General features: G+C 38.8%; 1 protein-coding gene across 3 annotated transcripts in view; it reads left to right on the forward strand.

Annotated features, from left to right (window-relative positions):
• The window catches only part of SEC61A2 (SEC61 translocon subunit alpha 2), a 28,200-nt gene extending 12,047 nt beyond the window's left edge, over nucleotides 1–16,153 (forward strand). For all 3 annotated transcript variants that reach the window (XM_007524621.3, XM_060192162.1, XM_060192161.1), the window contains 8 exons: nucleotides 1,473–1,604; nucleotides 1,726–1,835; nucleotides 4,540–4,693; nucleotides 5,642–5,802; nucleotides 6,442–6,639; nucleotides 11,027–11,218; nucleotides 11,790–11,866; nucleotides 15,003–16,153. In XM_007524621.3, the coding sequence (XP_007524683.2) occupies nucleotides 1,473–1,604; nucleotides 1,726–1,835; nucleotides 4,540–4,693; nucleotides 5,642–5,802; nucleotides 6,442–6,639; nucleotides 11,027–11,218; nucleotides 11,790–11,866; nucleotides 15,003–15,189 (1,211 nt within the window). In that variant the 3' untranslated portion in view covers nucleotides 15,190–16,153. The remainder of the gene's footprint in view (nucleotides 1–1,472; nucleotides 1,605–1,725; nucleotides 1,836–4,539; nucleotides 4,694–5,641; nucleotides 5,803–6,441; nucleotides 6,640–11,026; nucleotides 11,219–11,789; nucleotides 11,867–15,002) is intronic.
• Nucleotides 16,154–16,451: the final 298 nt, after the last annotated feature.

A 16,451-nucleotide genomic window follows, 5' to 3' on the forward strand; every position in this document is an offset into this window, starting at 1 on the left:
AGTGTAATAGGAAGTAGGTAAGGAGGGTATCTGGGTCTAAGTAGACACTATTTAATTAGGTACTTTTAGGTGTTTCTGCTTCCTTGTTTTGTTTATTGACTCACTGTAAACTGTTGTGCACTTTTGCTCTAATGTATATATTTTGCCTTAATTTATGGATACATTTGTACATTGTATCATGGGACCTAGTCTGTATTTAGGTTTTGAGGCTTCGTTAGGAAGTGGACTACCCGAAATAGAATTAAGGAGTCCTATGAGAAAGGAAAGGTTCCCCCCCCCCCCCCCCGAGTAATGATGCTGAAGGATTGACATTCCACGCCTGACGTCTCTGGACACAGTCCGAAGTAAAGCATGCTGAGATGGTACTGTTGCGTTGAATAGGTTGGGATCAGCAGATGTAGTATCGAGGGTTATAAAATTTAAGATAATAATGCATACCATACCCATACCCATACCCACCACCAAAGTTCTGTGTCCCCATCCTCCCATCTCCCAAAGTTAACCACCATAGTTCTCAGAAATTCTTAGAAATAGTTTGTTTCTAAGCAGTTTGCTTGTTGTTTTTTTCTTTTTGCAAATTTATGTGTGTCAGTTCTCTAGCTTCCACATGAGTGAAACCATCCAGTTTTCTTTCAGCTTTCCTTTCTTTCCTTCCTTCCTTCCTTCCTTCCTTCTTTCTTTCTTTCTTTCTTTCTTTCTCTCTCTTTCTTTCTTGCCTCCAGGGTTATTTTGCTGGGACTTGGTGCCTGCACTAATCCACCGTTCCTGGAGGTCATTTTTTCCCGTTTTTGTCGCCATTGTTTTCATCATTATTATTGTTATTATTGCCATTGATGTTGTTGTTGGATAGGACAGAGAGAAATGGAGAGAGGATGGGAGACAGAGGGGGGAGAGAAAGATAGACACCTGCAGACCTGCTTCACTGCTTGTGAAGCGACTCCCCTACAGGTTGAGAGCCAGGGGATTGAACCTGGATCCTTACCCGGGCCTTACGCTTCACACCATGTGTGCTTAACCCGCTGTGCCTGACCCCCTAACCTCTTATTTCTTTAACCTTTATCACTTCCAATTCCATTCAGTTTGTCCCAAATGATACAATATTGTCTTTTTTGATTGTAGAGCAGTATCCATGAAATATATAACCTATAACATCTTTAGGCAATTATCTGTCAGTGGGCATTTAGGCTGCTTCTACTTTTTGGCTATTTTAAATAATGCAGCTATGAACATGGTGCATATGTCCCTTTGAATTAGTGTTCCCATGTCCTTTGGATAAATGCCCAAGAGTGGTATTGCTGGACCTTAAGGTAATAATAAGAGTTTTTTGTTTTTAAAGCAATAATGTTTTAGGAATCAAACTTTGCTTATTAACATTTAGGCATGTATTTCAGTAAAAGTGGCTAGTAGCTGGAATGTTTGTAGGTTACTATGCATTAAGTATAATAAGTATTATTTTTCCTTTTCTTTCTCAGGGACTTTAATGGAATTGGGCATCTCCCCAATTGTAACATCTGGTTTGATTATGCAATTGTTAGCTGGAGCCAAAATCATTGAAGTTGGAGATACACCCAAAGATAGAGCTCTCTTCAATGGAGCCCAGAAACGTGAGCAGTAATATAATTAGAGTCTTTTTTACACATGGGGATTCTGTAGTGAAGATGTCTTTCTAATTTTTTTTTTTGACCTTTGGTTACAAGCTTATGTTCCTTCCCCCATTTCTGTCAGTGTTTGGTATGATCATCACCATTGGGCAAGCCATTGTGTATGTCATGACGGGCATGTACGGGGACCCTGCTGAAATGGGTGCAGGCATCTGTCTCCTTATCATCATCCAGGTAAGAAAACCTTCCTTTTCATATGCAAATAACAAAGCAGTTGATCATTTTTTCTGACTTTTTTAAAGATGATTTTTTTAATCTTTCAGCTAGTAGTTTTAGTATTTTGATTATTGAAGTAACATGTATAAATTACATTGATGTGAACATTTAGCATTTCTTATAGTGGATTCTTAGCTGTGTAATGCAAAGAGTTAAGAATGATATATGCAATTGTCTTTAGATGTGTTCTTAAAATTGTCAGCTAGATGGCAGCCATGGTCGTGTGTGTGAGTGTGTGTGTATGAAAGAGAGTGAGAGAGAGAACTAGATGTAGGTATTCATGTCATAGTAGCAGTTGGTTTTGTCATTGCTGATATAACATGCTTGAGCTTAATTGATGCTAAAAATGTCTTCCCTAGTATGAGTTGTTACTGAATTGAAAAGTTGTGCTTACAGGGGCCAGGCGGTTAAGCATGTACACTGCAGTGCACAAGGACCCAGGTTCTAGCCCCTGGTCCCCACCTGCAAGGGGAAAGCTTCATGAGTCGTGAAGTAGAGCTACAGGTGTCTCTGTCCCCCCCCCCCCCCTGCAGGGAGGTTGCTTTGCAAGTGGTGAAGCAGGTCTACATGTGTCTACATGTGACCCCCCCACCCCCCCGTCTTCCCTTCCTGTCAGCAGCAACAACAATAGAAAAAAAGATGGCCACTTCTAAGATTCGCAGTGCAGGCACCAAGCCCCAGCAATAATAACCCTGGAGGCAAAAAATAAATAAAAATAAAAGTCAGAAACATGTTTTTACTTAGTTTTATTTTTTGGTAAAACCTGGATCTTTTGCATGGCCCTGGGCCACTTGGTATTAAGATAGAGAATCAGAGGTAGGGAGAGAAATTACAGCACGAAAGTTTCCTTCCCTGCCAAAGCACTATTCTGTTGACACCATGGCTCAAATCTGGGTTACACATATGGCAAGGCAGGCACCCTACCTGGTGAACTGTCTCTCTGACAGAAATATGATTTTAAATAGAAATAAAAGACCTGTTTGTGAGAACACACACTGAGAAGCATGTACATCTTTCAGATTGATGTGGCTGAATTTTTTTTTTTTTTTTTTTGCCTCCAGGATTATCGATGGGGCTCGGTGCCTGCACCACGAATCCACTGCTCCTGGAGACTTTTTTTTTTCCCCCTTTTGTTGCCCTTGTTTATCGTTATTGTTGTTATTATTGTTGTTGTTACTGCTGTCATTGTTGTTGGATAGGACAGAGAGAAACCAAGAGGAGGGGAAGAGAAAGACACCTGCAGATCTGCTTCACTGCTTGTGAAGCGACTCCCCTGCAGGTTGGGAGCCTAGGGCTCCATCTGGGATCCTTATGCTTGTCCTTGCGCTCCCTGCCATGTGCACTCAACCCGCTGCACTACCGCCTGACCCCTGACTTTTTTTTTTTTTTTAATAAACTTTGCATAGTAATCACATTATAAGAAGATTACTTAGAGCTATTCAGGGCAAGGGAAGTTGTATTTTCCTAGTATTTTTTACCACTATCAATATTAGAGAGAACTTTTTTTCTTTTATGATTAACAATGAGTTACAAGGTTGTAAAATTGCTGAGTTAGTTCCGTGCTGCACCCACCACCAAGGTTCTGCTTCTCTACCCTCCCACCAGGGAGGACCTTTCTAATGAGATGAACAGATTTCATTCTGGACCAAGGGAAGGATCAAGGATAAACTAAGAAAATAATGAGGTGCCTTCACGTTAGGAGTAATTCAGTGGGTCTTTCCTTCTTTGGAAGAGGGTGTGCCAGTCGTAGGGGCCAGCCTGAAGTCATAGTAACTTGTTTTCTTCCTGTTGTGATTAGGTAACAGAATGGATGGGAAGGAATCATGTAACTGAGGAGGTCACTTGCAAAGCTGTTGGTTATTTTTATTGATGCAATGTTTCCCAGAAATATCTTAAGGATTTCCATTTGCATCTAACTTAAAGTTAACATCCTTTCAATTAGAAAATGGCGAACTTTCTGTTTGCAAACTTACTTGTGGTCTTTGCTACTATATTTGTAGAATGCATTTTTACACTCTTAAAAAAATCTTTGTGAATCCATGCTCTACTTTTTGCCACATTTTAAAGGTTAATGCTCATATGGAATACTTTAAAATATAATTAGTGATTTGGGAAGATAGCAAAATGGTTATGCAAGAAGACTTTCATGCCTGAGGCTCTAAGGTCCTGGTTCAATACCATAAACCAGCACAAGCCAGAGCTGAGCAGTGATCTCTTTCTCTCTTTTTTTAATGTCTTTAAAATATATCAACATGTACAGTTGAGTCTTATCATTCCATCTGTCACTTATTTGGAGATATTTGGAATGTATTCAGTTTCTCACTGTCATAATTGTACAGCTATGAAAATTATGGTTTGGGTATGCTTTTCAGCAGGTCATATTTTAACATTGTTAAGGTAACTGGTTCACATGGTGTATACATGCACTCTAAAGGCTGAAGTGTCTGCTTTCCAAAGTGGCTATGCTTCCAGTCCTCTGATTTTTCAGAACTGACTTGTTATTAAACGGGAGCAGTTAAAAAGATACAGACTCCTGCCAGTGCTGTTCAACAGTTCTGTGTGAATCTTCATGCCCATACTTTGAAAGTAGTCAGTGGTGTTCACCCTCTCTTTTCTTCCCGTTTATTCTTGCTTCAGCTCACTTGCATTTCTTTCCCCACAGTTGTTTGTTGCTGGTTTGATTGTGCTGCTGTTAGATGAGCTGCTACAGAAGGGTTACGGCTTGGGGTCTGGTATTTCCCTCTTTATTGCCACCAACATCTGTGAGACCATTGTCTGGAAGGCCTTTAGTCCCACTACCATTAACACTGGCAGAGGTACATTGCACAATGACTGCAACTGCACGAGTTTTGCTGGATGTGTGCTGGGAAGTAATCCATAGTGAGCTGTGTGAGCCGTAGACAACCCCTTTGCTTTCCCAAGGGCCGCTGATGCCAACAAGCAGAGATTTATGGAGTCTGAAATATCTTTGTTTCAGACAGAACAATATTTAACATTCAGCCTCTGCTCAGCCGATTTTTAAAAAATCTGTTTGCTTAAGCCATTGCTGTAGAAACCATTGATTTGACCAATTGCAGCATTCCTAAGGGAACAGAAAGGTAGGGATTAAGCTTTTTCAAATGAAAAGTCTTTGATTTATTATATCATCAGGGAACACACATTTTTTTTTTTTGTTGCTATTCCACTTGCCTCTATATTAGCACTTAAATTTTGAAATATTTTATTCTGCCATTTCCCTTTGCCCCCTTTGCTTTTCTGAAATGCTGACATTCTTAATGCTTAACACCTAAACTCATTACAGCCCTAAGAAAACAGTAATGATGGCATGTTTATATTCTTGGTAAAACAAATATAAAAGCATGCTTGGTAGAATAATCTGTAGTTTTTTATTCTGGCATCTTTATTTGCTTTGCTGTTTCTCTTCCCTCCCCCTAAAATACTCTAGATTTCCCTCCCCTAGAGTAAAGGAGAGGCAAAGCATTATGAACTAAATATTTGCTTTTGCTTAGTCTACTTTGGCTCTCTTTATTCAAAATAATCTCTTGAGAAAACTTGTAATTCATGCTAAAAATGATACATTTTGCCTCAGCAATCTAAATATTTAAGAAGCTCCACTTGTATATGGCTGTATTATGAACATTGATAAATATTGATAATTTTGACTCATTTTCTGCTGTGTACTGGAGTTCCAAGGTTATTTGTTTGACCTTCAGGAGATCTTGGGAAAAGGGACTCTCCAGCAGTTCTCTCTCTTGATTTCCTAGGTACTGAGTTTGAGGGTGCTGTGATAGCTCTATTCCACCTGCTGGCCACCAGGACAGACAAAGTTCGAGCTTTACGGGAGGCATTCTACCGTCAGAATTTACCCAATCTCATGAACCTCATTGCTACAGTTTTTGTGTTTGCTGTTGTTATATATTTTCAGGTAAGTGCATTTTCTTCACTAAAGTAAGTGGGATGTAGATTTTTTTAGTTTGCTCTTGAATGAAGAGGAGAATGCTGTTTGAAATGTGTGTTTTGAAACTTTTGAAATTTTATAACATTTTATTTTGCTACCATTGTTGTCTTGGGCTTGGTGACTACATAAAGACTACTCAGCTCCTGGTAGCTATTTCTTTTCTTTTTTCTTTATTTTGACATGAGAAATAGAGAGGGAATGGGGGGAGAGAGAGGAAGAGAGAAAGCAGAGACACCTGCAGCACTACCACTCCATCATGTGTGAAGCTGATTTCAAGCATGTGGGAATCAGGGACTTGAACCTTGGTCTTCAAACATGGTAATATATGTACTCTACTGGGTATGCAGCTATAAGACCCCTGTCAATTGAAATGTTAGTGGCTAATAAGTCAGTGTGTCAGTATCTAGTTAAGGAAGTCATTCCATTCTTTAGGCTCTAAGATATTAATGATTATGAAACAGAAAAAGCTTTTAAAGTCTATATGGAGAGGAAAATTGTTCTGGCATTGTTTCCTAACTTCTTGCTGTTCCCACTTTGCCTTTTGGTCTGTTAAATTTACTTGAAATGTCTGGCTCCTATAATTTACTGTTACTTTTCATTTTTTAGGGATTTCGTGTTGATTTGCCCATTAAGTCAGCCCGCTACCGAGGACAGTACAGTAGCTACCCCATCAAGCTCTTCTACACCTCCAACATTCCCATTATTCTCCAGTCTGCTTTAGTGTCAAACCTCTACGTCATTTCCCAGATGCTGTCTGTCCGATTCAGTGGCAACTTTTTAGTAAACTTACTAGGACAGTGGGCTGTGAGTATTTTGTTCATTCAAGGTAGTTAAAATTGTTTATTTTGTATCTTATAGTTGGATTTTTTTCAAATTTCTTTATTAGGGGATTAATGGTTTATAGTCGACAGTAAAATACAATAGATTTTTACTTATTTATTTATTTTCCCTTTTGTTGCCCTTGTTGTTTTTCATTGTTCTTGTAGTTATTATTGTTATTGATGTCATCGTTGCTAGATAGGATAGAGAGAAATGGAGATAGGAGGGGAAGACAGAGGGGGAGGGAAAGATAGACACTTGCAGACCTGTTTCACCTGTTTCTTCAGACCTGTTTCTTGTGAAGCGACTCCTCTGCAGGTAAGGAGCTGGGGGCTCAAACCAGGATCCTTATGCCGGTCCTTGCATTTTGTGTCATGTGCGCTTAACCCGCTGCTCTACTACCCAGCTCCCAATACAGTAGTTTTTATATGTGCAACATTTCCCAGTTTTCCACATAACAATACAACCCCCACTAGGTCCTTCTCTGCCATCATGTTGCAGGACCGTAACCCTCCTCCTCACCCCTACCCCAGAGTCCTTTACTTTGGTGCAATACACCATTTTGTTTAGTTTTTAATTGAAAATATGTGAGACATAATTCAGACAGTTATTATGATGTTGTTAGACTTACTTATAGCAGAGTTTATAATTTATCTGGAAGAAATGATATTTTAAAACTAAGATCGACCAAGAACTTTTTATTATTTACTGTTTAGGAAACATTTCATTTAAATAATATTTTAGATAAAAATCAATTTCTCTCATGAAAATGGATTCTTAATTTGTAACCTTACTACATTACTAGCTAGAGTAATTGCTATTTGCTAGTAATATATGGGATACTGAAATCATTTTTTCCTGTCCCTGCTTTGTCCTCCCACTTTTTTTTATGTCCTGAATAATAATAATAAACTAGCTTGTGATTAATTATTGTAGGCATAGGCATGTAATTACTAGTCTGGAGAGAGAACGGAGTTGTTAGAAATAGGATTCAGGGGAGTCGGGCTGTAGCGCAGCGGGTTAAGCGCAGGTGGCGCAAAGCACAAGGACCGGCATAAGGATCCCGGTTCGAACCCCGGCTCCCCACCTGCAGGGGAGTCGCTTCACAGGCGGTGAAGCAGGTCTGCAGATGTCTATCTTTCTCTCCTCCTCTCTGTCTTCCCCTCCTCTCTCCATTTCTCTCTGTCCTATCCAACAATGACAATAACAATAATAACTACAACAATAAAACAACAAGGGCAACAAAAAGGAATAAATAAATTAAATAAATATTTTAAAAAAATAGGATTCAGTAAGTGCTGACTTCTTAGTCATAGTTTCTTAGTAGTTCTACTTCTTTTTTTTTTTTTACTATTAGCTCTGGCTATTAGTGGTATAGGGAATTGAACCTGGGACTTTGAAAATGAAAACTTTATGAGAGTCTCTTTGCATAATCATTATGCTATCTTCCCCTGTCAGTTTCTTTTCAAGGATTTAGCCATACATTTTTGAAGTTTTGAATTATGGTAGTGTTGAATTTTGGTTAGTTCAAATTCTATCACCTGTTCAAGGAGTATTTTGTTCTTTAAAAGTGGAGAATGGAAAAAGGCTAAGCTACCTAATTTTTGGAGAATATGTAATTCTTAGTATTTGTGTTTTAACAAAGGAGTTTTTTTTATTTATTATCTTTATTTATTGGATAGAGATAGTTAGAAGGTGGAGATAGAGGGGAAAAGAGACAGAGAGACATCTGCAACACTGCTTCACCACTTGCAAAGCTTTCTTCCCATTACAGGTGAAAACCCAGTCGACTCTAATCTGGGTCCTTATGCACTGAAACATATGCTCTCAACCAGGTGTGCCACCACCTGGCCCAGAATAGTACTTTTAAAATACCATTAGTCCTAGTGGGCAGGGGAGGTAGCATAATGTTTATACAAACAGACTCTCATAAGCAAATAAGTGAATAATAAAAAAACTATAAAAATACCATTAGTTGTGATGCAAGGCATTTATTCTATGTGTTAACTAATATGCTATCGTTTGCATTATAAATTATAGTGACTCATGTCTAATTTAGCTTTTTTTTTTTCTTTTAAAGTGTAACAGAATAAGACTAACTTCTCGGTGCTGGGAAATAGGATTCCTTTTATCCACAAAACTTATTTAACCTGATTTTGATTACATGTATGAAAATGTTATCCTGGCCATATAAGTTAATAATTCATGAATAATAATTATTATGATGATAAATTTTTAAAAATATATATATATTTTTCCTCCTCCAGGGTTATTGCTGGGCTCGTTGCCTGCACCATGAATCCACCGCTCCTGGAGGCCATTTTTTTTTTCCCCCCTTTTGTTGCCCTTGTTGTAGCTTCGTTGTGGTTATTATTATTGCCCTTGTTGACGCAATTCGTCGTTGGATAGGACAGAGAGAAATGGAGAGAGGAGGGGAAGATAGAGAAGGGGAGAGAAAGATAGACACCTGCAGACCTGCTTCACCGCCTGTGAAGCAACTCCCCTGCAGGTGGGGAGCCGGGGGCTCGAACCGGGATCCTTACGCCGGTTCCTGCGCTTTGCGCCACATGCGCTTAACCCACTGCGCCACCGCCCGACCCCCCAAAATATGTTTTATTGTCTTTATTTACTTATCGGATAGAGACAGCCAGAAATCTAGAGAGAAGGGGGTGATAGGGAGAGAGACAGAGACATCTGCAACACTGCTTCACTACTAGCAAAGCTTTCCTGCTGTAGGTGGGGACTGGGGTCTCGAACCTGGGTTGTTGTGCACTGTAACCTGTGCACTCAACCAGGTGTGCCACTACCTGGTGCCAGATGATAAATTTTATAGTGATGAAATAATCTAGTGATTTTAAGAATTGTGTTATAAATTTTTTTTTACTTATTATCACCACCAGGGTTATTGCTGGGGCTTGGAGCCTGTATGACAAATCCACTGTTCCCGATGGCTATTCCCTAACAGCCCCCCCATTTAAAATTATATAGGACAGAGATAAATTGAGTGGGGATGAGATAGAAAAGGAGGGAGAAAGAAAGACTTGGCAGACCTGCTTCACTGCTTTCATTGCAGGTAGGGGGCAGTGCAGGGTTTTTCAAACCCAGGCTTTCATGTATAGTAAATTGTGCACTCAACTGGGTACACCACTGCTTGATCCCAGGGATTTGTGTTCTTGACTTAGAGAATTACTGGGAGGGGTTACCAGGCGATGGCATACCTGGTTAAGTGCTCAAGATAAGCTGCACCAAGAATCCAGGTTCAAGCTGCTGATCCCCACCTGCAGGGGGAAAGCTTTGTGAAGCAGGGCTGCAGATGTCTCTCTGTCTCTTTCCCTTTCTATCTTCCCTCCTCTAAATTTCTCTCTGTCTCTCTCTAATAAATAAATAAAATATTAAAAAAAGAGAATTACCAGGAAATTGTATTTGTCTGTAAATCGCCTTTGATTTGCAGTGATTGAATTTAGTAAAGGAATAATTTGGAAATTGTCAATTCAAACAGCATTTTTATCACTACAACCAAAAATTGCTTTCCTACTCCTTGTGCCTCTATACTTTTATTTTATATGAGTAAATACATGCTGTTCATATTTCTTTTACTAAAAGATTGTAGATAAAAATCCCATTATAAATATTCATTAACTCTACTCCTTATATAAGCTATATAGTCTAGACAGTGTTATTCATTTTCTGTCAATATTTCAATTGATCAAATTAATGGAATACTTTCAAATGGAAGAATTCTATATAAAGGTTTTAGTAAACTCACAGAGTTCAGAAAGTTTTAGACTCTTAATGTAACCAGAGCTTATAAATACAATCATTTCAATTGGTTCAGAAAGAGATTTTTGTATTACAATGTTATTTATTTATTTTCCCTTTTGTTGCCCTTCTTTATTGTTGTAGTTATCACTGTTATTGATGATGTCGTTGTTATATAGGACAGAGAGAAATGGAGAGAGGAGGGGAAGACAGAGGGGGAGAGAAAAATAGACACCTGCACACCTGCTTCACTGCCTGTGAAGTGACTTCCCTGCAAGTGGGGAGCTGAGGGCTCCAACCAGGATCCTTGCACCATTCCTTGCGTTTCGTGCCACGTGCGCTTAACCTGCTATGCTCCCACCTGATTCCCTACAATGTGTTTTTTAATTGCTCTTCCATTTGTACATTCACATCTTTTACTAGTACTCATACAATTTGGAAAAAGTAGTATTAGACATGAAAGTATATTTTTATGTGACATAAAATCACTAGCTCTAGGTACATTGAAATTCTGAAAATTCATCAAAATGTATACTAACAATTAGGTTGACCATATATATATATATATATATATATATATATATATATATTTTTTTTTTTTTTTTTGATGTAGGATGTCAGTGGAGGAGGACCAGCACGGTCATATCCAGTGGGAGGCCTCTGCTACTACCTTTCTCCCCCAGAGTCCATGGGCGCCATCTTTGAGGATCCAGTCCATGTTGTGGTCTATATCATCTTCATGTTGGGGTCCTGTGCATTCTTTTCTAAAACGTGGATAGAAGTGTCTGGGTCCTCAGCCAAAGATGTAAGGGTTTGGTTTATTTAAAAATTAGAAAACATTATAATGTGTAGTTGTCAAAATAGTAATTGGTATATTCTTTAATTTGCAATTTAGATTTTCAGTTATAACTTCTGAAGGAAATGGCAACCCTACTGGGCTTACAAATTTGTTCCTGGGGTGGGAGATAGCATAATGGTTATGCAATGAGACTCTCAAAACCTAAGGCTCCAAGATCCCAGGTTCAAATCCCTGCACCACCATAAGCCAGAGCTGAGCGGCTCTCTGGTTAAAAAAAGGTTCCTAAAAAATGTTGACTTCATAGTGGCTTGTGACTGTTAAAAGCTTCACCCTGCCCAACAGTATCTTACTTCTTAGCATTTTCTTCTACATTAGGGAGGTGGTAATGAAAAGGTGACTGAAAAACTGGTTAACATGTGATGCTGTAGCACTGCAGCCTCAGTTTCCATAAAGATGAAGGGAATGATAGAACAATGCCCATATTGACTTGTTAGTGTGTGAAGCCTTTAATGCGAACCCAGGAGAGGAAATTATGAAATGTTAGTTGTCAATATTAAAAGTTGCTTTCTCTTGGCAGGTAGCTAAGCAACTTAAAGAACAGCAAATGGTAATGAGGGGCCACAGAGACACCTCTATGGTTCATGAGCTTAATAGGTAAGGGCTTTTGATTTAATCCTTTAAATGAGTGTAACTGTACATGCACTTTATTTTTCATTGTCACTTATTTTGTCAGATGTCATTTTTTGTTCAAATTCAGGTTTGAAGCTTTTTTTTTTTTTTTTTAATAAGGTTAATGGTTTAGTGGTTCAGGAGGTGGCGCAGTGGATAAAACATTAGATTCTCAAGCATGAGGTCTTGAGCTCAATCCCTGGCAGCACATGTACCAGAGTGATGTCTGGTTCTTTCTCTCTCCTATCTTTCTCATTAATAAATAAATAAAATGTTTAAATAAATAAGTAGCGCTTAGTGGTTTACAGAATAGTTTTGGGCACATTGGTACAATTTCTCATTTTACTAAGATAGGTGTCTGCAAACACTCTCACCTCCAAATTAGGTCCATTATCGTGTACCAGCACCTGAAAGCTCCCCACCCCCCACCAGTCCTCTATGTCCTCCTTCCCTACTACTCCAAGTTTTACTTTGTGTTTTCCCTTTCTTTTCTTGTTTCTTAAGTTCCTTCTATGAGTGAGATCATCCCTTCTTTCTGGTTTATCCCATTTAGCATGATTCCTTCAACTCCATCGAAGATGAGGTGAAGAGTGTGACTTCATCGTTCCTAATAGCTCAGTATATATACCACAACTTTCTTAGCCACTCATCTGTTGTTGGATACCTAGGTTGCTTCCAAGTTTGAGCTATTACAAATGGTGCTGCTATGAACATAGGTATACACAGATCTCCTTGGAAGTTTCTTTAGGACATATTCCCAGGAGAGAAATTGTCAGCTCATAAGTAGGTCCACTTCTAGACTTGAAACATATTCTACTTTACATAGAAGCACAACATTGTAACACAAAACTTAGTTTTTCTCCACATCAAAGTTTATTTTTTTACATTATTTATTGAAACTATTGTCCCTACCCTGTTCATTCTAGAGGTTCTCAGTGTTGGCTGTACATAAAATCATCTGGGAGTTATTTATTCCCTTTTGTTGCCCTTGTTGTAGTTATTGATGTCATCCTTGTTGGATAGGACAGAGAGAAATGAGAGAGGAAGGGAAGACAGAGAAGGGGAGAGAAAGATAGACACCTGCAAACCTGCTTCACCGCTTGTGAAGTGACTCCCCTGCAGGTGGGGAGCTAGGGGCTTGAACCAAGATCCTTAGGCCGGTCCTTGTGCTTTGCACCACCTACGCTTAACCCGCTGCACTACCGCCTGACTCCCCTGGGAGTTTTTTAAAAATTGATATCCTACTTTAAGGAATTGTGATTTAATCAGTGTGTGTGTGGGGGGGTGAGTCCTAGACATCAGTTTTTATTTTTTGATCACTTTATTGAAATATTATTCACATAATCATTTGGAGTGTCAGCCTGGGAAAAGGCACAGCTGGTAGACCATCAGACATATATTCATGAAGTACATAACTTAGGATTTTGTGCATTAAGAGTATGTAGTAATTACAATCTAATTTATAGATGTTTTCCTCACCCAGAAGAAATCTTTAATTTTTTGTATTTATTGTCCCTTTTATTGCCCTGGTTTTTTGTTGCTGTTGTTGTTGTTATTGATGTCGTCATTGTTAGACAAGACAGAGAGAAATGGAGAGGAGGGGAAGGCAGAGAGGAGAGAAAGATCAATTCCTGCAGACCTGCATCACCTTGTGTGAAGCGACTCCCCAACAGGTGGGGAGCTGGGGGCTCGAACATGGATCCTTAGACCTGTCCTTGCGCTTTGCGCCACATGCACTTAACCTGCTATGCTACCGCCTCACTCCCCAGAAAAAATCTTGTACACATTATTTTCCATTATTTCCTCACTTTCTTCAAGCAACCTATAATTTTACTTTATAAATCTGCATATTTTGGACCTTTCTCATACACAGGCTTGTATGTGTCATCTTTTTCGCATCACTCCTTTCACTTAGCCTAATGCTTTCAACGCATAGCTGTTATTTGTGGATAATTTCCCCATGTATGGCTATACCACATTATTTATCCATTCACCAGCTGGTAGAAATGCATTTTCTCTATCATGAATAATGCTATTGTGCTGTGTAAGTATATTTGTACTTTTTCTAAGTGTGCAGTTGTTGGGTCACATAGTTACTCTGTTGAGGCACTGCCAGATTCTACAGTCCTAATGACACAGATGAGTGTCCAAGTTGCTGTCCATCCTTACTGGTTCTTGTTTCTGACTATATCCATCTGGGGGTGGGGAGGATGAAGTGGTAGCTCACTGTGGTTTTGATGGGGAGCATCATTTCACGTTTACTAGCCATGTATTTAATTTTAGAGAAATGTCTATTCAAATATTTTGTTCATTTACACTTAGATTATTTTGTTATCAAGTTGTACAACTTAAAGAACATGTAGTTTGAATATTTCTCTTGTCAGCTATATTTGCACATAGTTCATCCTATTCTGTGTTACCTTTTCATTTTTCTGAAGAGATCCTTTGCCTAAGTTTTAAATTTGATGGAATTTTATTTACTTATTTTTTTTTTTCCCTTTGGCTGCTTTTGGTGCATCTCTTGCATTTAGGTCTTTGGCCCACTGTGAATTTTTGTGTATGATGTGACACAAGGTTAACATTTTTTTTTTTTTTGCATGTGGATACTCAGCTGTTCCAGAACCATTTGTTGAAAAGGCATTCATGTTTTCATTTAAATATTTTATTTAGAACCGAGTAGGGTAATTGACTTCCACATAGCCAACTAGACCCCTGCTTCAGTTAGAACTTTCTCAGCCATTGTGTCAGCTACCATCTTCCCCACTTCCTATACCCGTTTTCTGGACTATTTTAAATTACATCCTATTATTTTTGAGTTCAGGTGATTGTAATGTGCAGATGGATGACATTACTGTTAGAAGAGGAGAATCACCAAACCCATGTCACATCAGTTTGTTACTAACATTTGGAGGTGTATACTTCATCAATGGAGATGGAGCTAATTCAACATTTCTTAGATCCCAGTGACAATTTTTAATCTTCTGTAAAAGTCATAGTGTTAGTCTGCTGTCTTCATATTTTCATCAGCATTGTGGCCAGCACCTGTTGGACATGTACTTCCTCATATTGTTGTTTGTACCCTCACTTTTCCTGATGTGTGACTCTGGGCCTTGTCTTCCAGGTATATTCCTACAGCTGCTGCCTTTGGTGGGCTGTGCATTGGGGCCCTGTCGGTGTTGGCTGACTTCCTGGGGGCCATCGGTTCTGGCACAGGCATCCTGCTTGCAGTCACCATTATTTACCAATATTTTGAAATATTTGTTAAGGAGCAGGCGGAAGTTGGAGGGATGGGTGCTTTGTTTTTCTAAATGTTCCAGTATTTGTGTGTGAAAGGTAAAAGGTTTTGACGCATCGTTTTTGTCTAGTAATGCTGGTTCCCTTTCCTCCCCTTACAGTTTGTTTTGAAGTGCTACCTATCCCATTTCTGAAGTGGGCACCAAACTCAGCCTGTGTGCAGCAGTAGTACCAGCTGCCTTAAAACTCAAGTTTACATTCTTCATTTAAAAATGTACCTGTAGTGTTGCTTGTGATGCTGGAAACCATTGCACACGCCTTGCCATGTTCAGTCACGCTGGTGAGATGGTGACATGGGTCAGTTTTGCACACAACATTCAAAACTCAGTATTCCCCCCCACTTGTTGAAAAACAAACAGTTCAAATTGCCACTTTCCAGTATTTTTGAGCTTATTGAGTTCTGGAACATTTATATCTAATCTATATTTTAGATATAATTTTTATACTTTTTTAACTCATAGTATCCATGTTCTACCCTTTATTTGACTTTTCTCAGAGCAGCCTCTTGGCCCAAGTGGGCAAAAATCAAGCTTCAAAGTTTCAACTGTCACCAGAAACACTGGCTGAGAACTAAGTATTCCTTTTCCTCATTCCTTTTTCTTCCCACTGACAGCCCTGCTGGTGCTGTATGACTGTATTGGCTATGCCTTCATGTTCCAACAAATCACTTGAGAATATTCTTTCAAGATATGATGTCCCAGTTCTTTGGTTTTTGAAATCCCTGCAGCAAAGATCTAATCCTAAAGTAACGTCAGTATTTCAGTGGGGGTGAACAAGTAATTCATTCTAGGAATTTGTGTATGTTGTTGTACTTTATAGCAGCAACATGAGTGTAAACAGTAGACAATACACATTTATTTAATAAACTCAGTTGTGTTGGAAAAATAAAAAAATTTGACAGCAAATGATTTCTAAGACTTATTTGTATAGGCTTCGTTGTACTAATAAAATTCCATCTTGAGATGCTGACTGCAAGAAGTCAAGGTAATTACAGTTTAATTTTAAAATATTGAGGGACAGTTGACCAACCTAAGGGTACCAGTAATGTAGTATTTGAAAAAGAACAGGAAAACAGATCTCAAACAAAACAATATCCTTTTGACATAGCAGTTATTCATAGTAACTCATTTCTAAAAGTCTGTACTTTATTGCCCCAAAAGAAACCAAGCTTTGCCATTCTCCTTTTCAGAGGTATGGTTGCTATCATTGTCTACTTAGTAAGTGAAGATATGGACCCAGTGTTTAATAATTTTTTTTCTTAGAAAAAGTAGAAATA

The sequence above is a fragment of the Erinaceus europaeus genome, chromosome 6 (genome assembly GCF_950295315.1).
Source record: "Erinaceus europaeus chromosome 6, mEriEur2.1, whole genome shotgun sequence".
In the NCBI taxonomy this organism is placed as follows: domain Eukaryota; kingdom Metazoa; phylum Chordata; class Mammalia; order Eulipotyphla; family Erinaceidae; genus Erinaceus; species Erinaceus europaeus.